A 24,654-nucleotide genomic window follows, 5' to 3' on the forward strand; every position below is an offset into this window, starting at 1 on the left:
CTGGAATTGTGATAGTGAAATCTGTCTGTAAACAATTGTTGGAAAAATGACTTGTAATGCACAAAGTAGAAGTCCTTACCGACTTGCCAAAACTATAGTTGGTAACAAGAAATTTGCGGCGTGGTTGAAAAACGAGTTTAAAATGACTCCAAACACATGCAGTTAGGAACATCCGACTTAAACTGTCTATATCCTAGCTTCACTTTGGCGGGCAAAGACTCCATTTCAAAACTCAAAAGAACAGACAACGGCTCTTCTGTTTCCCCACTCTCGCCACTCTTTCTGCGTCGCATCACATACACTGGGAATCTTTCAGTTCAACTGGTCAAGTTTTATATTTACTGCTACCCCAGTTATCACTCTTTCATTGGCACCCTTTTCTTGAGAGCGAAACAATTCACTTGTCTTGCCCCCATTTTGTTTTACTCCAAGCGCCTTCTCCCTCTGACCAGCAGAAACATTGACAATTATCACGACCCATTCTGGTTACCTTCACCGATTCCACAGTACCCAACTTATTTTTAAATCAATTTAAAAAAAGACCCCCACCGTGAAACCACAAATGGCTCAGGCAAGAGTCCACTTTTTCCATAAACTAAACTCCTCCTACTGTCTGACTCATCTTTATCCTGACCCTCGGTGCAAGACTCGGTCTCCGATAACTTCACCACACCTACCACCTCCGATACTTCACCCTCATTCACTTCCATTTCTCCTCCTGTCTTCAGCACCCTCTGCTTACACTTTCTGCCCTTCTTTAACAAACCATCTCCCTTTTTTCTACCATTCTTACCTGACTCAAGCTCACCCTCTTCTCTCTCTCTCTTAGACCTTCTCACCCTCTCCTTTTTTCTCATCATAATACTGCACTATTCCTAACCACCATCTTGTTTCCACCATCTCCAGCAACTCTATTTCTGTTCCCCCGAGTCCAAGCCTCTCGTCTCTCATTGAATAACGACAGGTACTTCATTGATCAAACCCTACTGTTGACCAATCGCCGACGAGGGGGCTTCGGCTGCAGACTTCGGCTTGCCTCGAGGGAAAAATGGTGTGTGTGTCTTCCTAAACGGCCTATGTCCAAAACCAAACAAATGTCACAATGTAGTCATAATATACAGTGCTTTCGGAAAGAATTCAGACCCCTTGACTTTTTCCACATTTTGTTACGTTACAGCCTCATTCTAAAATGGATTAACTAAATAAAAATCCTCATCAATCTACAGACAATACCCCATAATGACAAGGTGAAAACAGGTTTTTAAAAATGACTTATTTACATAAGTATTCAGACCCTTTGCTATGAGACTTGAAATTGAGCTCAGGTGCATCCCGTTTCCATTGATCATCCTTGATGTTTCTACAACTTGATTGGAGTCCACCTATGGTAAATTCAATTGATTGGTTATGATTTGGCAAGGCATGTGTCTGTCTATATAAGGTCCCACAGTTGACAGTGCATGTCAGAGCTAAAACAAAGCATGATGTCGATGCAATTGTCAGTAGAGCCCCGAGACAGGATTGTGTCGAGGCACAGATCTGGGGAAGGATACCAAAGAATTTCTGCAACATTGAAGGGCTCCATCATTCTTAAATGGGAGAAGTTTGGAACCATCAAGACTCTTCCTAGAGCTGGCCGCCAGGCCAAACTGAGCAATTGGAGGAGAAGGGCCTTGGTCGGGGAGGTGACAAAGAACCCAATGGTCACTCTGACAGAGAACACCTACTCATTCAAGGGTTTTCTCTTTTTTTGTACTATTTTCTACATGTAGAATAATAGGGAAGACATCAAAACTATGACATAACACATGGAATCATGTAGTTACCAAAAGTTTTAAACAAATCAAATTATATTTGAGATTCTTCAAATGGCCACCCTTTTGTCTTGACAGCTTTGCACACGTCAACAGTGACAAGGCGAGTCTGGGATGCTGTCCTTCTAGGCAGAGTTGCAAAGAAAAAGCCATATCTCAGACTGGCCAATAAAAAGAAGGGATTAAGATGCGCAAAAGAACAGACACTGAACAGAGGAACTCTGCCTAGTAGGCCAGCGTTACGGCGCACTCTAATAATTTGTTGACTTGGCAATATGTCTGATTGTTCCATCCACAGATGAAACGTCTCTGTACACTGGAGCACTGCACTATGTGTTGCGTAGTCAAATGGTTTGAGGCAGGGCAACATGATGGACACCCCTGGCTGTCTAACCAGGTTCTGATGCATTTCTTCTGTCTACATTGAGAAAGCAGTTTTTATATATTTATATGGCCCATTTTTATTGCACACTCAAATATGACCCATTCACAACAAATTTTCTGATCTGCTTTTTGCTCCCTGTGTCATTCAAATCTTGTTACTTTACTCAGAGGTTGAATCACTTTTCCTATTATTTAGATTGTCTTCCGGGCATATTGTTAGTGGCTTGGTAGCTCTGCCTTTTAATGATCTGTGTATCCTGTGGCTAGCGTCATCGGTGTTATCTGGTAACATATTCTTAGCGTCCTCTTATGCCAGGTGAGGTTTGCACAGATATTTTGTAGAAACGTAAAGTGCATTAGCACGTGGGGCGGGGGGGCTGACTGGATGCTTTCGCCAATGGCCGTAACTCTAGAGGGGAGTCATGCTATGCTTGCTGAGAGCCTCGTAAATAGAAACGCTGTTTATAAACCTGTCACCTCATGTCCCATGTCACTAACTAGGCTCTGTATCGAAGTGTAACTCTTACACCCGTCTCCACTATGGTCCCCATATGTTCCCTGAGGAGCAATGAGCTAAGTTAGTCACCAAGTAATGTTATAGCCAGTGCGTGTGGTTGGTTGGCCAGAGCTTGATTGACTTGTTTTTATCACATTGTCATTGAAGTGAGGTTGCATAACACAAACTGTTACTCTAACACCAACTCGTTCATTTGCGTCAACAGTCAATTACACACAGGTATCAAGAGTCTGAAACTATAGCCTTTTTGTATAGTCTAGGCCAGAGCTGTGTATGCAACTGTATGGCTCTGGTCGAGGCCTGGTTGGATCATTTAATTTAGCCTCGTTAGTAGGTTAATTGAGGAGTGGCGAACTTGAATCTCTCCAAGTTCAACTCTGTGCTTGCTCGCTCTCTTTATCGCCATTATCCAGCGCACTCTGACTCCTTTTGACACCATGGAGCCGTTTTTAGCCTCCCGGGGTTATAAAAAGGCCTGAGTCATGTTAATTGGCTGGCAGTCACTACAGAGTGGCTACTGTACATCTCTAAGTGTCTCACCCTCACCAGTCTGAAACATGCCACTTGAGTGCCTAATGGATTGGATCCGATTTGTGGAAATGCAGGTGTCAGGAATGGATTTGTTGTAGGCAGAGTGCTAATGGCCCTAGTCTCGAGCAGTTAGGGCCCTGATTGGTGTATTTATGGACATTGGCTTCGACATTAAAGAAGAATGTCTTCCCGTGAAGTTCTGCGCTACATTTTGTGCACAGTTGCGACCCGGTGACTGACAGGCTAATCACGGTGCTGTGAACTGTTTCGCAACCCGGAGTGTAGTTGAGACCGCTCTCCTCGCACGCATGTTGTTCCCTTGTCGGTTTCCAAGGGGTTTGACGAGCGACCGCGGGGCCGGTGTGGTTAAGCATGAGGGGGGAGCAGGTGTCGTTTATTCGAGGCGGGTGACTGTCCCTTTTTATAACACTGCTCAACATCCCTATGAGAGACCCAGCTGAAACAACAGCTTCTGTAGACCGGTGCTGTCATAACGGCTAATAAAATTACTTTTCAGCGGAGACATTGCTTTGCTAGTCAATAACCATAAATGGCCTTTTTATTTATTTTTTCTGGAGTCTGGGATGCTACCGCAGTGCAAGATTATAATCCCCTGTGGCCAAACAGCCTTTGGATAGGTCTCTCCCAATTTCAGACTTCTATCTCCCGCTTCAGAGCTTATAGTTGTATCAAAAGGGGGGGGGGTTACATTTTCATCTCAACACAAAAATAGTTAAACCCCTGGTAGCACTCATCGTAAGCCTTAACAAAAGGAGGGGAGAGACACATGTCTGCAGCGTTTTACAACCAATTTTATCAGAGAATGGCAGGATAAGGCAGTCTGGCAGAACTGTTCCACTGCTTTCCTCCTGCCTCGCATTTAATTTCCACCTTCTATACAGCAACTGAATCCCACTCAGCTCTAGGGCGAACTGAGTTTCTCTACTGCTCTGGCAGACTTTCTCCTCAGAATTGCAGTGTACTGTGAGTTCTGCCAGTCTGGTACATTGTCACGAAACTGCCTAGGGACAGCCTCTTACCACAGAAGTGGTGTGTCATAGAAAGGCCAGTTGGAACACTCAAGATGTTCCTGAATGATCTCTGTCAAGTAGCCTGGTTAAACCAGACTAAATGGGGCGCTTGTCATTGTTTCACTTCACAATAGTGTGCAGTGTTCAGTCTGGTTTAACCAAAACCACCATGCTTGACGATTGGTATGAGGTTCTTACTGTGGAATGCAGTGTTGTTTTTTTGCCAGACATAATGGGAACCATGTCGTCCAAAAAGTTTCTCTTTGACTCATCTGTCTATAGAACATTCTTCCAGGAGTCTTTACCATAATCCAGGTGCCCCTAGGCACTTTTCGGCAGACTTGAGTCCATTTTTTGGGGCGACATGAATCACGGTGAAAAACCAAACACTGAATTCCACAGTAAGAATGACAGTCAAGTATTGTGGTGGTAATAAGGATGTGCATTTGACATTTTGACTGTTTTTGAGTACTCTCATTCATTTTTTTTTGTTGCCCATACCCAAAAGGGTGAAACATTTTTATAATTTAGAACACGAGGCCTGTGCTGGGAAAAATTGTGTGCGTTTATCCAGACTGAACTTAGAGATAGATATATATATATATATATATCTATCTCTCTCTCAACTTGCAACAATTTCAAAGATTTTACTGAGTTACAGTTCATATAAGGAAATCAGTCCATTTTTAAATACATGCATTAGGCCCTAATCTATGGATTTCACATGACTGGGAATACAGATATGCATCTGGTCACAGATACCTTTTAAAAAAAAAGTTAGGGCATGGATCAGAGAAACGGTCAGTATCTGGTATAACCACCATTTGCTTCATGCAGCACAAAACATCTCTTTTGCATAGAGTTGATCAGGCAATTGATAGTGACCTATGGAATGTTGTTCCACTCTTCAATGGTTGCGGGAACTGGAGCATTCTGTCTTACATGATGATCCAGACCATCCCAAACATGCTCAATGGGTGACATGTCTGAGTATGCAGGCCATAGAAGAACTGGACAGCTTCCAGGAATTGTGTACAGATCCTTGTGACATGGGGCCATGCATTAACATGCTGAAACATGAGGTGATGGTGGCGGTTGAATGACACAACGTCGACGTCAGCATGTTCGGCTTTGTGCGGGTTTGCTATCTGCCCGGTACAGTTGAAACCGGGATTCATCCGTGAAGAGCACACTTCTCCACTGTACCAGTGGTGATCTAAGGTGAGCATTTTCCCACTGAAGGCAGTTACAACGCTGAGCTGTAGTCCGGTCAAGACCCTGGTGAGGATGACGAGCACACAGATGAGCTTCCCTGAGACCGTTTGTGCAGAAATTCTTCAGTTGTGCAAACCCACAGTTTCCTCAGCTGTCTGGATGGCTAGTCTTTGACCATCCCGCAGGATGTGGAGCTCCTGGGCTGGTGTGCTGTGGTTGTGAGGCCGGTTGGATGTACTGTCAAATTCTCTAAAATGACGTTGGAGACACTTTCTCAGCCAAAAACAAACATTACATTCTCTGGCAACCGCTCTGGTGAACATTCCTGCAGTCAGCATGCCAATTGCACACTCCCTCAACTTGAGACATCTGTGGCATTGTTGTGTGACAACTGCACATCTTAGTGGCACTGTGGTCCCCAGCACAAGGTGCACCTGTGTAATGGCCATGCTGTTTAATCAACTCCTTGATATGCCACACCTGAAGGTGGATAGATTATCTTGGCAAAGGAGAAATGCTCACTAACAGGGATGTAAAAATAATTGTCCACAACTTTGCGAGAAATAAACTGCATATGAAGTTTCAGCTCAGCTACACTTTACATGTGTTTATTTTGAACTAGGCAAGAGATCGCAACAATGCCTAATTGATCATAACTATTACAGATAACAAATCCTAATTGCTAAATTGCCCCATGTACAGTATATTCAGTGAATAAAAAAAGCAAGTGCCATTTTAAGATTCATTTATTGAAACCGTTCTATTATATGGTGGAACACGATCTTCAAAAAGGCAGTAAACTCAGCCGTTGTGCTTTCTTGTAAAAGCCTGTCTGTGCAATGGCATAGTTTTGTTAATTTAGCAGACAAGCCCTTCTCACAGTCAAGATGCCTATTTTAAAGTAATAAAAATGCAACAGAATATTTTTTACAAATGAAAAAAGTTGCCAGTGCGACGTGATGCACAACTCGTACCTGGAACAGTTATTCTCGGGGATAATTTTGGCGAGTTGTAAGACCATGTTTTTCAGGGTTACAAACTAAAAACTTTTTATTTTCAATATACAGACAATTAGTGTATTCTTCCTGTTTTGGAGTTATTTTAAATGGATGAACAACTCCACATTGAACACTGCATGTTGATGAATTACAGCCACGACATCTGGTGGGTAGGCATATGGTTCTTAGTTAAAAAATAATCTTCTTGCATATGTTCAGTGAGGAACCGGTCTGCACTAGCAGTTCGCAAAGTAGCTTAAGCAGAAAAATAGACTTGTGTGGAGGGAGTGGTAGGAATGCAATTGAGTGAACGAGACACTGAGGGGAAAGGGAATTTGGGGAGAAGAACGGTTTGGTGCTCAGCTTGGTTGTGCCCGGCAAATGTACAAATGGGAGAATGGAGTCAAAGCAAATGAACATCGTCTTCAAGAAAATTTCACTTGCCCGTTCAGAGGGCCACAAAGCACAGTCCACCAAATAGTTTTACAGTTTTATTTTATAAAAAAATAATATATATATATATATATATATATATATATATATATACACACATACAGTGGGGCAAAAAAGTATTTAGTCAGCCACCAATTGTGCAAGTTCTCCCACTTAAAAAGATGAGAGAGGCCTGTAATTTTCATCATAGGTACACTTCAACTATGACAGACAAAAGGAGAAAAAAAATACAGAAAATCACATTGTAGGATTTTTTTTTTTTATGAATTTATTTGCAAATTATGGTGGGAATAAGTATTTGGTCACCTACAAGCAAGATTTCTGGCTCTCACAGACCTGTAACTTCTTCTTTAAGAGGCCCCTCTGTCCTCCACTCATTACCTGTATTAATGGCACCTGTTTAAACTTGTTATCAGTATAAAAGACACCTGTCCACAACCTCAGTCACACTCCAAACTCCACTATGGCCAAGACCAAAGAGCTGACAAAGGACACCAGAAATAAAATTGTAGACCTGCACCAGGCTGGGAAGACTGAATCTGCAATAGGTAAGCAGCTTGGTTTGAAGAAATCAACTGTGGGAGCAGTTATTAGGAAATGGAAGACATACAAGACCACTGATAATCTCCCTCGATCTGGGGCTCCACGCAAGATACATTTTAACATTTAAGTCATTTAGCAGACGCTCTTATCCAGAGCGACTTACAAATTGGTGCGTTCACCTTAAGACATCCAGTGGAACAGCCACTTTACAATAGTGCATCTAAATCTTTTAAGGGGGGGGTGAGAAGGATTACTTTATCCTATCCTAGGTATTCCTGAAAGAGGTGGGGTTTCAGGTGTCTCCGGAAGGTGGTGATTGACTCCGCTGTCCTGGCGTCGTGAGGGAGTTTGTTCCACCATTGGGGGGCCAGAGCAGCGAACAGTTTTGACTGGGCTGCGCGGGAACTGTACTTCCTCAGTGGTAGGGAGGCGAGCAGGCCAGAGGTGGATGAACGCAGTGCCCTTGTTTGGGTGTAGGGCCTGATCAGAGCCTGGAGGTACTGAGGTGCCGTTCCCCTCACAGCTCCGTAGGCAAGCACCATGGTCTTGTAGCGGATGCGAGCTTCAACTGGAAGCCAGTGGAGAGAGCGGAGGAGCGGGGTGACGTGAGAGATCTCACCCTGTGGGGTCCAAATGATCACAAGAACGGTGAGCAAAAATCCCAGAACCACACGGGGGGACCTAGTGAATGACCTGCAGAGAGCTGGGACCAGTAACAAAGCCTACCATCAGTAACACACTACGCCGCCAGGGACTCAAATCCTGCAGTGCCAGACGTGACCCCTGCTTAAGCCAGTACATGTTCAGGCCCGTCTGAAGTTTGCTAGAGAGCATTTGGATGATCCAGAAGAAGATTGGGAGAATGTCATATGGTCAGATGAAACCAAAATAGAACTTTTTGGTAAAACTCAACTTGTTGTGTTTGGAGGACAAAGCATGCTGAGTTGCATCCAAAGAACACCATACCTACTGTGAAGCATGGGGGTGGAAACATCATGCTTTGGGGCTGGTTTTTCTGCAAAGGGACCAGGACGACTGATCCGTGTAAAGGAAAGAATGAATGAGGCCATGTATCGTGAGATTTTGAGTGAAAACCTCCCATCAGCAAGGGCATTGAAGATGAAACGTGGCTGGGTCTTTCAGCATGACAATGATCCCAAACACACTGCCCGAGCAACGAAGGAGTGGCTTCGTAAGAAGCATTTCAAGGTCCTGGAGTGGCCTAGCCAGTCCAGATCTCAACCCCATAGAAAATCTTTGGAGGGAGTTGAAAGTCCGTGTTGCCCAGCAACAGCCCCAAAACATCACTGCTCTAAAGAGGATCTGCATGGAGGAATGGGCCAAAATACCAGTAACTGTGTATGAAAACCTTGTGAAGACTTACAGAAAAAGTTTGACCTCTGTCATTGCCAACAAAGGGTATATAAAAGTATTGAGAAACTTTTGTTATTGACCAAATACTTATTTTCCACTATAATTAGCAAATTCATTAAATCCTACAATGTGATTTTTCAGGAGAAGAAAACAAATCCTAATTTTGTCTGTCGTGTACCTATGATGAAAATTACAGGCCTCTCTCATCTTTTTAAGTGCGAGAACTTGCACAATTGGAGGCTGACTAAATACTTTTTGTGTGTGTGTCTGTGTGTAACGGCAGTAGAAACGATAGCAACGCTGCCTCACTGGTTCAATAAAAAACTTAGGGATGGGGCTGAAGAGGACCCTCTCAAATTCATAGACCGAGCTATGGATGCAAGAACTGACCATCCATGACATCAAAATAAGTTTTAGCCATGTTTTGAGGCTATAAAGTGTTTGTTTACGTTGTTTACAAACATGGAGTGTAACCAAGCTTTTATTTTGGGTTCTGTTGGTGTATGACAGTTGAACTAAGCTTGAGGCATTTAAAAGTTATGTTCTTCAAGACTCTATGGGTACATATCTTTAATTTATAAGCCAAAAAAATCTATGTAGCAACTGATTGCAAGTTTGTCAGAATGGCTGAAAACAACTTTTTTAAATTTATTTTATTTTTTTGGAATGGCCTAGTCAAAGTTCAGACCTAAACCCAGTTAGATGTTGTGGTAGGACTTGAAACAAGCAGTTAATGCTTGAAAATCCACATGTGTTGTTGAGTTAGAATTTCTTTACGGCACAGTGGGCCTATGGAATTGTCTGTAGATCTCCGAGACGACAGGATTGTGTCTGCACAGATCTGATGAAGTGTACGAAGAACAGTTTCCTCCATTCTTAAATGGAAGAAGTATGGCACCACCAAGACTCTTCCTAGAGCTGGCCACCCAGCCAAACTGAGCAATTGGAGGTGAAGGGCCTTGGTCAGGGAGGTGACCAAGAGCTCCAGAGTTCCTCTGTGGAGATGGGAGAACCTTTCAGAAGGACAACCATCTCTGCAGCACTCCACCAATCAGGCCTTTTATGGAAGAGTGGCCAGACGGAAACCATTCAGACAAGATTCTCTGGTCTGAAACCAAGATTGAACTTTTTGGCCTGAATGCCAAGTGTCACATCTGGAGGAAACCTGGCACCATCCCTACGGCGAAGCATGGTGGCAGCATTGTGCTTGGGGGGATGTTTTTCAGCTGCAGGGACTGGGAGGCTAGTCAGGATTGAAGGAAAGATGAACGGAGCAAAGTACAGAGATCCTTGATGAAACCCTGCTGTAGAGCACTCAGGACCTCAGACTGGGGAGAAGGTTCACCTTCCAATAGGATGACTCTAGGCGCACAGCCAAGACAACGCAGGAGTGGCTTCGGGACAAGTCTCAATGTCTGAGTGGCCCGATCGAACATCTCTGAAGAGACCTGAAAATAGCAATGCAATGACTCTCCCCATTAAACCTGACAGAGCTTGAGAAGATCTGCAGAGCGGAATGAGAGGAACTCTCCAAATACAGGTGTGCCAAACTGATATCATCATACCCAAAAAGACTCAAGGCTGTAAACGATGCCAAAGGTGCTACAAAGTACTGAGTAAAGATTGAGTACCTATGTAAATGTCACATTTGAGTTTATTTCTATAAATTTGCAAGTTTCTAAAAACCTGTTTTTTGCTTTGTCATTATGGGGTATTGTGTGTAGATTGCAGACTTTAAAAAAATGTATATATCAATTTCAGAATAAGGCTTTAGCATAACAAAATGTGGAAAAAGTCTAGGGGTTTGAATACTTTCCGAAGGCTGACACATACAGTGCATAAGGTTGACTAAGTGTCAGGATATATGATAGAACCCTGCTTTGCTTCTATGCGCACTACTCTCGAGCTCTTAATGGTTGCTAGGCAGCGTAGTTAACTATCCTAGGTTTAAAAATAGGCTGTATCTTCAACTTGGCTACTACATGCACTGTGTTCCTCACCACAACTGGATGGATCCATAAAGAATGACTGACTAAATATCACGGAATGACAAATATTATGATAAAGTAGGCTAATGCAATTGAAGGCATCATTGTTGCTAGCTGAAACTTGTTATAATACATTTGACGTAATAGCTTACCCGCGCGTGTGGTCAACTATTTCAGCACCTTTTTCGCGCAAGCGTGGGGACTCGTCTAGAAAAATCGATTTATAACCAAATGGAGACTGGTTAGGCTACAATTAGTCTGTGGAAGTGTTCGATGAGGTGAGTGCTGCGCATGATCATCTTGGCTCATTTGTTAGCACTGATCATAACTTGCTGGCAAAAATGTTCCTATAGTAGGCTTTGGCTGGGCCTACTTAAACGCCTGGTGAGTGAAGAGAAATGATCCACTACTCCTGACACGCTTGTGTGACTCGTCTTACTCAATCAGTGTGATTTTTTTTTTTTTTTAATTTTTAAAATTATTATTATTTTTTGATTCACTGAATCTCCAGCTGTATATCTGGTTCATTCTCTGTCTGGGCAAGTAAGGGGCGTTTGTGTACATTTGCTCATCTATCACTGATCAGATATGTCTTAACATGCTTTAATGTAGTTTAAATCAAGTGCGGGACTATTCGTTTTGCTCGGGCGTGTATAGCAGGGGTGTCAAATTCATTCCATGGAGGCCTAGTGTCTGCAGGTTTTGTCTTTTCCTTTCAGTTAAGCCCTAGACAACAAGGTGTGGGGAGTTCCTTACTAATTAGTGACTTTAATTCATCAAGTACAAGGGAAGACCAAAGACCTGCAGACACTCGACCCTCCTTGGAATGTGTTTGACACGTGTAGTGTATCAAACTCTCAAAAGCCTGCGGAGGTTGTATAGTATGAACATGGGACATGCATGCTTTTGAAAATAGACATTGCTATTTTCAATCGGTATCATGAAGATGCTCTCAATGTAAGACCCTACGCCTTCTCCCTAACAAAGCGGCGTGAGGGCAAGACGAACTGTTTTTTAAAATTATTATTATTTTTAAATCTCTCATTTGTATGACGGCGGTTCCACACGTCGCCTGAAATGCAAGTTGTGTGGGAAAATGTTTATTTTGTATTTTCTGTTATTTCATATGGCCTACTAGAAAATTATACAGTATGTGTGTTGACTGATCAGGATAGGCTAAATGTGTTTTATGTTTTTATGAACAAAACAACTATTGAGTTCATGTGTATGGCACAGCCATGTACCCTATAAGCTGCACAGACCAAAAATTCATCTCAATATGCCATTCGATTCTTTCGAAAAAATACATTTTTGTCTTTTTATATTTCTTAGGACCTGCCGAAAACAAATGTAATAACGGATTTCATTGTGATGTATATTCAATGGATTTATTGACGTACTGCCACTCCTAAACTTGCCGCCATGGGCACGGGAGATCTAAAAGACTTATCCCGGCAAGAAGGTGGTTAAATGGCTTTGGGATAGAAGCTGTTCAGGAGCCTGGTACCGCTTGCCGTGCTGATTAGAGAGAACAGACTGGCTTTTCCGGGCCTTCCTTTCAAACCGTCCAATATAGAGGGCCTGGATTGCAGGGCGCTTGGCCCCAGTAATGTACTGGGCTGTGCGCACCACCCTCTGTAGCGATTTGAGGGCAGTACTGTTGCCATACCAAGCAGCCAATCAAGATGCTCTCAATGGTGCAACTTTTTAAGGAATTGTGGACCAGAACTTTTCAACTTCCTGAGGGGGACGAGGTGCTGTCGCGCCTTCACGACTGAGTGTACCTTTTTTTTATTTATTTATTTTTATAGTTTTTTTTTTAAAGTCCTTAGTGATTTGTAAACAGAGGAACTTATCGCTCACAACCTGCTCCACTGCAGCCCCGTGGACGGGGCGTACTCGCCCCCCCCCCCGTTTCCTGTAGTCCACAATTGGCTCCTTGGTCTGACTTTGAGGGAGAGATTGTTGTCCCAGCACTGACCTCTCTGTAGGCTGTCTCATCAACTACAGGAAGTGTTTGGTTACAGACATTGGAGCTAAAGGTGGCACAACCAGTTGAGTGTAAGGGAAAATGTACTTTTCGCACAGGCATTGGGTGTTGCATGACCTCTTTATTAATGTTGATAAATAATTATGTTAATGTTCACTCTGGTTCCATTTATCTAATATTAGGTTTTGGTTTAAGATCTGATAACATTCAGTGTTTAAAAAAATAAATAGAGAATCAGAAAGGGTGCAAATATTTTTCCCTGGCACTGTACAGCTGCATTGTTATATAAACTGTTTTTTTATTTTCTGGGGTTTAAAAAACCTATTTGGACAGCGGACGCTAGTGTGTTATCCCACATGATCAGTTTGCCTTACCATCTCTTAAGCGGTGGTGGCCATGGAAAAATCTCTGCTGTTATTGAGAAGATATTCCCCTGCTTAGTTAATGACGAGTCCTGCCAAGAGATCCAGTCAAATCAATTGTCCACTCCACAGAGCAGCCATTAAGGCATTGAATTATTAGTCTCTATGGCCTGCCGTCTGTAAATTGCTCTATATTCTTGAGTAACTGGCAGTTTTTTGGGGGGGGTTGATTTGTAAGTCGCTCTGGATAAGAGCGTCTGCTAAATGACTTAAATGTAAATGTATGTGATGGAAGCTTTTTCTTTTCTCCCCCCCCTAAATTGACATGGTAAGCTCATACTGTCAACTATGATTTGTACCCTTAGAAGTGTCAGTGATACAGTAGCCTGGTACCATACTTTTATGTACTGTAGACTCTAGACATGCTTGCATGCTATGGTACTTCCTTTTTTTTTGGGGGGGGGGGTCGCTTATATTAAAACTAACTAAACACAATGAACTTGTTTCTCATTCTCAATTATTATTATTTTCTTCTTTGTACTAGGGACTGGCAAGCTATGGTCCCTCTTGAGTCAAGTGCTGGCAGCAAGCGGTCTTTTTATTTCTTTATTCCTTGGTGGGCTGCTTACTGTATGTAGACTAGAGCTGACTAAATTAGCAGAACCATCTCAGGGATGTGATCTGCAGCATCCCACGGACCGGAGGTTGAGAAACACTGAACTAGATGGAAGACTTAGGCCTAACACAAAGAGGAGTTGGCTAAAGAACAGACTGCTAGTGATGCTCATCTTAAGGTCTCCATCTTTTCTAACAGATTTTATGGCCAGCTAGGTTGAACGATCTCCATTGTGAATACCCGTAATGATACTGTAAGTTGGCCGGGGAATTGCCAGGGACCTCACAATACGATATTGTCACGATACAGTTGACGTCGGAAGTTTACATACTTAGGTTGGCGTCATTAAAACACTTTATTTTTTTTTATTTTTTTTATTTTTTAACCACTCCACAAATTTCTTGTTAACAAACTAGTTTTAGCAAGTCTGTTAGGACATTACTTTGTGCATGACACAAGTACATTTTTCCAACAATTCCTTACAGATAGATTATTTAAATGATAATTCACTGTATCACAAATCCAGTGGGTCAGAAGTTGACTGTGCCTTTAAACAGCTTGGCAAATTCCAGAAAATTATGTCATGGCTTTGAAGCTTCTGATAAGCTAATTGACAATTTTAGTCAATTGGAGGTGTACCTGTGGATGCATTTCAAGGCCTACCTTCAAACTCAGTGCCTCTTTGCTTGACATCATGGGAAAATCAAAAGAAATCAGCCAAGACCTCAAAATAATTGTAGACCTCCATGTCTGGTTCATCCTTGGGAGCAATTTCCAAACGCCTGAAGGACCACGTTCATCTTCACAAACAATAGTACGCAAGTATAAACACCATGGGACCACGCAGCTGTCATACCGCTCAGGAAGGAGACATATTCTGTCTCCTAGAGATGCACTTTTTCACCAAAATACATTCAACTCAATCCCAGAACAGAAGGTCCTTGTAAAGATGCTGGAGGAAACGGGTACAAAAGTATCAATATCCACAGTAAAACAAGTCCTATATCGTCATACCCTGAAAGGCCTCTCAGCAAAGAAGAAGCCACTGCTCCAAAACCGCCATAAACAAGCCAGACTATGGTTTGCAACTGCACATCGTACTTTTTGGAGAAATGTCCTCTGGTCTGATGAAACAAAAATAGAACTTTGGCCATAATACCACCGTTACGTTTGAAGGAAAAAGGTGGACGCTTGCAAGCCGTAGAACACCATCCCAACTGTGAACCGTGGCAGTATCATGTTGTGGGGGTGCTCACAAAATAGATGGCATCATGAGAAGGAAAATGATGTGGATATATTGAAGCAACATCTCAAGACATCAGTCAGGAAGTTAAAGCTTGGTCGCAAATGGGTCTTCCAAATGGACCATGACCCCAAGCTACTTCCAAAATTGTGGCAAAATGGCTTAAGGACAACAAAGTCAAGGTATTGGGGTGGATATCACAAAGCCCTGACCTCAATCCTTTAGGAAATGTGTGGACAGAACTGAAAAAGCATGTGCGAGCAAGAAGGCCTGAACCTGACTCAGTTACGCAAGCTCTGTCAGGAGGAATGAGTGAAAATTCACCCAACTTATTGTAGGAAGCTTGTGGAAGGCTACCCAAAACATTTCACCCAAGTGAAACAATTTTAAAGGCAATACACTCAATTAGTGTTTGGGAGCATGTAAACTTCTGACCCACTGGGAATGTGATGAAAGAAATAAAAGCTTAAATAATTCTCTACTATTTTTCTGACATTTCACATTCTTAAAATGGTGGTGATCCTAACTGACCTACGACAGGGAATTTTTACTAGGATTAAATGTCGTCAGGAATTGTGGAACTTAGTTTAAATGTATTTGGCTAAGGTGTATGTAAACTTCTGACTTCAACTGTACGTAGGTGCGGTACAATATGTATTGCAAATCTTTCTTTCTTTTTTAAATGAAGGCATGTCGATATTGCGATTCGATATTCTATACATGTATTGCTCACTGCATGTCTGCAGCAGAGGGACGAGAGCCATGAGAAAATGAGCTTTGAACATTCACGGAAACAAAAGTGCTGACAACCGCTTGTCTTACCATTTTTAAAAAGAAGATTGAGAACAAGCTGTAGGATGAAAAAGACTGGAATTTTGCAATACCGCCAAAAATAATATTGCGACATGCAACCGTAACCAATTTTTTTTGTTTTGTTTTACCCCGTCATAAGGCTAGAATCATACCATCACAAGACCAAACAACAACCTCCCTCAACTGCCTGAAAAGGGGTTGCCTTCTGCCCTTCTCTAACTGAAAAGGGGTTGCCTTCTGCCCTTCTCTAACTGAAAAGGGGTTGCCTTCTGCCCTTCTCTAACTGAAAAGGGGGTTGCCTTCTGCCCTTCTCTAACTGAAAAGGGGGTTGCCTTCTGCCCTTCTCTAACTGAAAAGGGGTTGCCTTCTGCCCTTCTCTAACTGAAAAGGGGTTGCCTTCTGCCCTTCTCTAACTGAAAAGGGGTTGCCTTCTGCCCTTCTCTAACTGAAAAGGGGTTGCCTTCTGCCCTTCTCTAACTGAAAAGGGGTTGCCTTCTGCCCTTCTCTAACTGAAAAGGGGGTTGCCTTCTGCCCTTCTCTAACTGAAAAGGGGGTTGCCTTCTGCCCTTCTCTAACTGAAAAGGGGGTTGCCTTCTGCCCTTCTCTAACTGAAAAGGGGGTTGCCTTCTGCCCTTCTCTAACTGAAAAGGGGGTTGCCTTCTGCCCTTCTCTAACTGAAAAGGGGGTTGCCTTCTGCCCTTCTCTAACTGAAAAGGGGGTTGCCTTCTGCCCTTCTCTAACTGAAAAGGGGGTTGCCTTCTGCCCTTCTCTAACTGAAAAGGGGTTGCCTTCTGCTGACAACAGATTGTTTGTTTTGTCTCGCTTCACTGACAGTAGAGGCTTGTGTGAACTCCCATGAGGAAAATAGGCCACTTAACAAGATACCTTTCCACCAAGAAATAGGCTACTTCCACATACCAGATTTGTATTGGCATGTGGAAATGGGGCATCTGAGCGCTTGGTTACACGGTTGCCACCTCAACTCTGACACCAGAGAAATATCTGCACTTGCTTGGGCTCGGCTCTACAAGCCAGCCGATTTTTGTAGTTTCTCGTTTACTGCCTTGACTCTCTCAGATGTCTTAGACCTCCACTGCCAGGCTTGACGTGAATGAGAGCTTTCATGGGCCATCAAAGCTGCAGTTGTCTCCAAGCCAGGAAAATCCCCCCCAGCTACGGTAATCTGGCCTAAAAAGAGCACTTACAATTTAATTGCTTTAACTCATTCACTTACTGTCATTTCTTCACAAACGCTGCAAGATTCTGATGTTTGTATTGGTCTGTGTTTTGTCATGCATTTGTTTGAAATGGAAGTTCTCTACAGTCATTGAAGCATTTAGTTGATCAGGCTCCTGTAAATTTCTAGTTGTTTTGTAAAGTTAGCACACGGGTCCCTCATACAATATGCTTGACATTTCATGAATGTCTATGCAGATCTTTAATAGAAACTGAGCGTATCTCTCATCTTGCGCCTCCTCAACTAATCACACACTTTTATTCACTCCTAGCTGTATATGTAGTACGGGTAAACAAATAATGCATGTGCGGCGTGAGCGAGAATTTGTGTCACACTCCTAATTATTCACCAGGAAACACAGGGCAAAGCTGCAACCTAGATCGCCTCCTTGTCATACTCCATTGATTTTGCAATCTAGCACTATTGAAGCAGAACAATACAAGGCATCTACCTCTCAGGCTGGCGATAGCCAATCTCAATTACCCCTTTGCCTAGACTTTGGCTCGGGGGGCTAACAAGGATGAATAGCCGCGGAGTATGATGGATGTATGAGCTGCCTGGAGACACACTAATCGCCCCTGTTTTTTAATATATGACAAACTGTCATATTTGCGGATTTCCCGCCGAGTATGACCGATTTGAAAATTCGAATTAAGCGTGAAATTGTAGTAAATAGCCTATTGCGATCTCGGCCGGTGTTTTAGAATGTGTTCAGAATAATAGGTATCGGTTTAGTGTTTTTAAGACTGTGTTGCCGCCATAGGTCATTAATTAGCTGGAATTATATGGAGACGAGGGGGAACCAACGGAAATGGGAAGTGAATGGAAGCGCACTGTGTGGCCAGAGTGATTATTCTTTTAAGAGCGGGCCTTTTTGTCCAGTAATTAAATTACCTCAGAGTCGACCATTAGCTAAAGTGTCTGGCGCCCTCTGCTCCGATACAGTGGGTTTCTACCCAAAGCTTGTTCAACACCGTGGACTACAACAAGGCTGTAACTCATGCTTTGTTGTTGGTACTGAACACCATACCCTTAACTTTTGGTTTGAGGGCTGTTTTTTTAAGTTCAGCTCATTATGCTTTAGTGCTAGGGAGAGCTGATCTTGATTCAGTTGTTAGAGGGTGAGTGATCTCCAATTTTAGGACATGCCATGGGAATAGGCTCAGGCCTGTGGTAGGTAACTAGATTTAGATTCAGCTCGCGGACCATTTTTATTCAGAGTGGCGGGTGAGCCGAACATAATTTGAAAAATGTGCACACTGCAAATTGATCACAACTAAGCCCAAAAATAAATTGTTTGTTATTTTCAATCATGTCATGCTTTTGATTACATTGTGACATGGTCACATACAGTGCCGTCAGAGAGTGTTTGCACCCCTTGGCTTTTGCCACATTTTTGTTGTGTTACAGCGTGATTAAAATGAGGTTGCTACTGGCCTACACACAATACCCATAATACCCATAATGTCAAAGTGTAATTATGTTTTTACAATTTCTCTCCAATTATACTGAACAAGAATATAAACGCAACATGTGAAGTGTTGGTTTCAAGAGCTGAAATAGAAGATCCCAGAAATATACCACACGCACATCTTATTTCTCTCATTTTGTGCACAAATTTGATTTATATCCCTGTTATTGAGAATTTCTCCCTTGCCAAGATAATCCATCCCCCTGACTGGTGTGACATATCAAGAAGCTGATTAAACAGCATGAGCATTACACAGGTGCAACTTGTGCTGGGCACAATAAAAAGCCACTACTAAAATGTGCGGTTTTGTCACGAAACACAATGCCACAGATGTTTTGAGGGAGTGTGCAGTTTGCATGCTGACTGCAAGAATGCCCACCAGAGTTGTTGCCAGAGAATTTAATGTTAGTATATTGTAGAGAAATTGTCTCCAATGTCGTTTTTAGAGAATTTGGCAGTACGTCCAACCAGCCTCACAACCGCAGACCACGTGTAACCATGCCAGCCCAGGACCTCCACATACGGCTTCTTCACCTGCGGGATCATGAAACCAGCCACCCGGACGGACAGCTGATGAAACTGAAGAGTGTTTGTCTGTAATAAAGCCCTTTTGTTTGGAAAAACTCATTCTGATTGGCTGGGCCTGGCTCCCCAATGGGTGGGCTTATGCCCAGTCATTTAAAATCCATAGATTAGGGCCTAATGACTTTATTTCAATTGACTGATTAACTTTTTATATGAACTGTAACTGTCAGTAAAATCATTGAAATGGTTGCCTTTTGTTTTTGTACAGTATAATTACAAATGAACACTGTAGTATCTTCAGTCAAATATTCAACCCCTTTGTTATGGTAAGCCCAAATAAGTTTGGGAGTAAAAATGTGTCATTAGTTGCATGGACTCACTCAATATGCAATAATAGTGACTTTTTTTTTACAACAAAAAATTGAATAACAATCTCTGTACCCCACACATACATATCCCTCAGTTGAGCAGTACATTTCAAACAGATTCAACCACAAAGAACAGGGAGATTTTCCAATGCCTCACAAAGAAGAGCACCTATTGGTAAAAAATGTGACATTGACTATCCCTTTGAGCATGGTGGAGTTAATAATTACACTTTGGATGGTGTATCAATACTCCCAGTCACTACAAAGATAGGAAGGATGACTAACTTCACTGCCAGAGAGGAAGGATACCACTCCGGGATTTCACCACGAGGCCAATGGTGACTTTACAACCGTTACAGAAAACTGAGAATGTATCAACCACATTGTAGTTACTCCATAAAACGAACACCGTTGAGAGCGCAAAAAGAAGGCAGCCTGTACAGATTTTTTTTTTTCTCCAAACATTCATCCTGTTTGCAATAAGGCACTAAATTAAAACTGCAAGAAATTAGCTTCGTGACCTGAATACAAAGCATTATGTTTGGAGCAAATCCAACACATCACTGAGTACTACTCTTTTGTATTTTCAAGCGTGGTGGTGGCTGCGTCATGTTATGGGTATGCTTGTCATCGGCAAGGACTTGGAAGTTTTTCAAGATACAAAAATAAACAGAATGAAGCTAAGCACAGGCAAAATCCTAGAGAGAAACCGGGTTAAGTCTGCTTTCCAACAGACTGGGAGATGAATTCAGCAGGACAATAACCTAAAACACAAGGCCAAATATGCACTGGAGTTGCTTACCAAGAAAACATTGAATGTTCCTCAGTCGCCTAGTTACATTTTTGACTTAAATAGTCTTGAAAATATATGGTAAGGCTTGAAATGGCTGTCTAGCAAGGATCAACAACCAACTTCACAGCACTTAAATTGACAAATTATAATGTGCAAATATTGTACAATCCAGGTGTGCAAAGCTCTTCGAGACTTACCCAGAAAGACAGCTGTAATTGCTACCAAAGGTGATTCTAACATGAATTGACTGGTGGGAATACTTATATTTCTGCATTTTCAATAAAATTGCAAAAATGTTTAAACCATGTTTTGACGTTGTCATTATGGGGTATTGTGTATAGGTGGGTGAGAAAATCAAATTCATTTTGAATTTAGGCTGTAACACACAATGTGGAATAAATCAAGGGGTATGAATAGTTTCTGAAGGCACTGTCATTTTATTTTTCTGAGGGGGTTGAATTCCTGATAATTTCTGTGCGTTTACCCCCCCAAAAAATTATAAAATAAATTGACAACTTTGGAGGTCCCAAAAATGTCACACTGGATGGTTTTGGCCCGCGGGCTGCTTTTTGTTGACCCCTGTTCTAGGCCTAGAGATCTGGGTTCAAATCCGAGTGAGAGTGCTGATCTAGGATCAGCTACCCAACTGTCCATATAATCACACAAATGTTGATCCACGAGGCTAAACTGGTCTTAGATCAGCACTCCTATTGTGGATACAGGCCCTGATTTATGAAATTGTAACGGTCCGATAACAGCTCTTTTATGGCTATGTGCTTTAGGTGGGGGGTGTGTGTGTCACTTAGCTATTTTGGGTGTTACTCATGACCATATTTATCAATGGTCATGATGACAGACGACCATAGACAGCCACCTGTCACAGCCCAGTATCGTGGCTAGCACCAGTTGTTAGCGCTAGCTTTGATCAGTGGGATATAAGCAGATGTCTGGGAGGGGGGGGGGGGGGTGTATGTGGGAATGGCAGGGGGGGAAGCAGAGTGATCACAGATTACATCTTAATTTCCCCTCTACCAGGTGCCAGCGTGTCTACATGGATAGGCATGACCTGGGCTCGACTTGGCTCTGCGTTCCCACGAGTATTAGGTGCTGGAGTGTTTTTGTGTTCCAGCACTGATCTGAGCCATTGTCACCACCAGTCAATCTGAGACTGATTTGACACAGAAGCCTATTTTTGTTTTAGTTACACAATTGTTTTTATAGTAGGTGCTGAAGTCTCTTTTTAAAGGGATAGTTTACCTAAATAGAAAGTGTGCTATGGACCCGTAGAGTTAAAAAAAATATATATATATATATATATATATATTTATTTTGCTACTGGTCATTTCCTTGTAAAATGACCCATGGGCACCAATGTGACGTTTTATAGGAGCATATACAATTGGGTGTTAAATGAAATCGAAGAGTCTACATTTTTGAGGAATTAAGGTGCATATACATGTCCTACAAATAAGGAAAGGCTTTGATTTATTTTCAAAGAAAACATCTACTAGAAAGTCTTAAACTGTATTAGAAATACATCAATACATAATGTTGAAGTGAAGACCCCTGCCCACGTCTTTTAGATATTTTCTCATTTCATTCCCTCATTAGGGAGGATAATGAAAGGTAGTCCCTATCTATTAGTTAGTGTTTTAACTGATATTCATTTTGAATGAAGTGATTAACACTTGAAATTCTGTTACCAAATTGGTAACAGAATTTCAGAAAAATCTGTAACGGAATTTCTGCAATTAAATATGACACAATGGGAAATCGTAGTCCCAAACCACAGTTGGGTCACCTGCTACGGTCTTCCCTTCCACTGGCATACTGTTATGCTCAGCTCATGGCTGTTTTATTTATCTTGTCTGGTGGTCTCCTCACCCACTGAGCACAAGACTTCTGTGGACGTTGACATTTTATCATTCTACCCTGGCCTTGATTTCAACGTCCAGACGTCTGGACCGGTCTTCATTTGGCCTAAACGTAGACGTCAATGATTGGTTCAGATTTGGGCCGGACCAAATCTGAACCAATCATAGGCTTCTATGTTGCACACGTTTGGACAGCACAGTAGAGTAAAGAAAGGTAGAGTATAGTTCAATAGAGTAATGTACACAGAGCACACTAGAGTTGAGTACACTATACTGCCCTACCAAGCAAAAAGGCAGTAACTGCTCATAGCGTGGAACTGAGAAAAATGGCTTTTTATATACCTTGGTTTCACAGTAGCTTTATGCAGTTACTGCTAACATTCCAAAACACAATACAATAGAGGCAGTATATTTGTCCACATGATTAAGCATGTATTTAATGTAGCAAAAAGGACTCGTTCATTTTCGACCAAATGAGCAGTTACTGCCTTTTTTGCTTGGCCGGGCAGTATAATGTACTGAATTATACTCTGCTTGACTGTACTGTACAGTTTTGTGCTATATTGTACTCTACCGAGCTCTACTTTGATGTTCAAACTTGTGAAACATAGACGTACGTCTATGATTGGGTAGCAAGGAGCCTAGCGGTTAGAGCGTTGGGCCAGTAACTGAAAGGTTGCTGGTTTGAATCCCAGAGCTGACAAGGCTCTGTTGATGTGCCCTTGAGCAAGGCACTTAACCCTAATTGCTCCTGTATGTCGCTCTAGATAAGAGCATCTGCTAAATGAATAAAAAATATTTGTTCAGATTTGATCCGATGCGGACCAACAGAATTTGGCCTTGTTTGTTGATGGAGCTCATTTTAAAATAGCAAGTGTGTGTAATAATACCCAAATATGCAAAGGAGGATTTTGCATATTTCTACTTTTTTTATTTTATTTTTTTCTAGCAAATTTAGGACACATCACCCTGAAGAGAATGACATTCATATCCAGAATTATGCATTTCTGTGTAGTACAGATCAGGGCCCGAAGATGAAATTCAATTAAAACAATTATTCTACCGCGTGTAAATTCACTTCACTTACTGTGGTTCAATAACCAAAATATATATATTTTTTAAAAGTCAAGGTGTCACGTCATACCCGACACCATTCTTTCTGCAGACATCTGTGAATCTTTCATTTTGAGCAGATATTTTTTTGGCATACATTTTTTTAAGTGAAAAAATGGTCTATAATATAGTGGACTAACCCTTTAACTCCTCTTCTTCTGGGCAGAGCGGGCCATCGCCAGGCACGAGGTGCACGAGATTGAGGAGAGGCACACGCAGGAAGGCCTGCGGGAGCGGGAGGCCCCCTTGGCGGCCGGCAGTGAGGACATGGTCGTCATCTACAACCGCGTGCCCAAGACGGCCAGCACCTCCTTCACCAACATCGCCTACGACCTGTGTGGCAAGAACCGTTACCACGTGCTGCACATCAACACCACCAAGAACAACCCGGTCATGTCCATGCAGGACCAGGTGAGCGAGTGAGGCCAGAAGGGTCAAGGGTTTAACGTCCCTCTATATGTAGCTGATTGGAGGAAAATATTACATACAGTGGATGCTGATGAAGGGAGAGCTCAGAGGATTAGCTCTTTGTAGTGGCTGGAATGAATATAAAGGCTCCACACACATGGTTTCTTCCATGATCCATTCCATCCGTTGCAATGAGGCCATACGCCGATTTTATTTTTATTTTTAAGTGACACCAGCTGTCACTCGTCGCCCACTGTTTACATGCTGCCAGAATTTGAATGTAGCAATGTTTTGACCTATGTGGAAGAGTGAGTGAGAGAGAGATATAGAGTGACTCTATACCTCTCTCACTCTTCCAGAGGTCAAAACATTGCTACATTATAATTCTGGCAGCATGTAAACAGTGGGCTATGAGTGGCAGCTGCTGTCACTTTAAAAATCGGCGAGAGTGAATGCGAGGGGAGTGGAAGCGAGGGAGAGAGAGATTGAGGGGATAGGCACATGTCATGTATTAATTGCCGTTGTCCACCTGCTCAGGTGCGGTTTGTGAAGAACGTGACAGAGTGGGGGGAGATGAAGCCGGCGTTCTACCACGGCCATGTCTCCTTCCTGGACTTTACAAAGTGAGAACCCCTCACTACAGCACACACATCCTACCAGATAGTCTTTTGCTGCGGTCTCCCCCTTGTGGCCTTATAGAATACCACATCACTATTGCGCAACATTCAGACCGTCACAGATAAGAGTTGCGTTCTATCGAAGGGATGTGGCTTTAAATCATATGAAAAGGGCTGTTGTAATGGCAAGTTGAAGGCAACACTGTCCTATTGAACAGGGCCTAGATTTTGCAACATGTGACGTGTTCATAGGTCATTTTAGACATGCAATTTCTAGCATCTCTCGATGCTCGACGGAAGTCCTTATACATGACAACACCATCTCCTATTGAACAGGCCCGCGATATTAAGACATTGTCTGTTCATAGGTCATCTT

The 24,654-nt window shown here is 42.5% G+C and overlaps 1 protein-coding gene across 1 annotated transcript in view; it reads left to right on the forward strand.

Annotated features, from left to right (window-relative positions):
• Positions 1–24,654, forward strand: part of LOC115114172 (heparan sulfate 2-O-sulfotransferase 1-like) — a 30,010-nt gene that overhangs the window by 2,662 nt on the left and 2,694 nt on the right. The window contains exons 2-3 of the mRNA XM_029642221.2: positions 23,420–23,664; positions 24,199–24,284. Coding sequence (XP_029498081.1) covers positions 23,420–23,664; positions 24,199–24,284 — 331 coding nt within the window. The remainder of the gene's footprint in view (positions 1–23,419; positions 23,665–24,198; positions 24,285–24,654) is intronic.

This window comes from Oncorhynchus nerka, linkage group LG9b, assembly GCF_034236695.1.
Source record: "Oncorhynchus nerka isolate Pitt River linkage group LG9b, Oner_Uvic_2.0, whole genome shotgun sequence".
NCBI classification, from domain to species: Eukaryota; Metazoa; Chordata; class Actinopteri; order Salmoniformes; family Salmonidae; genus Oncorhynchus; species Oncorhynchus nerka.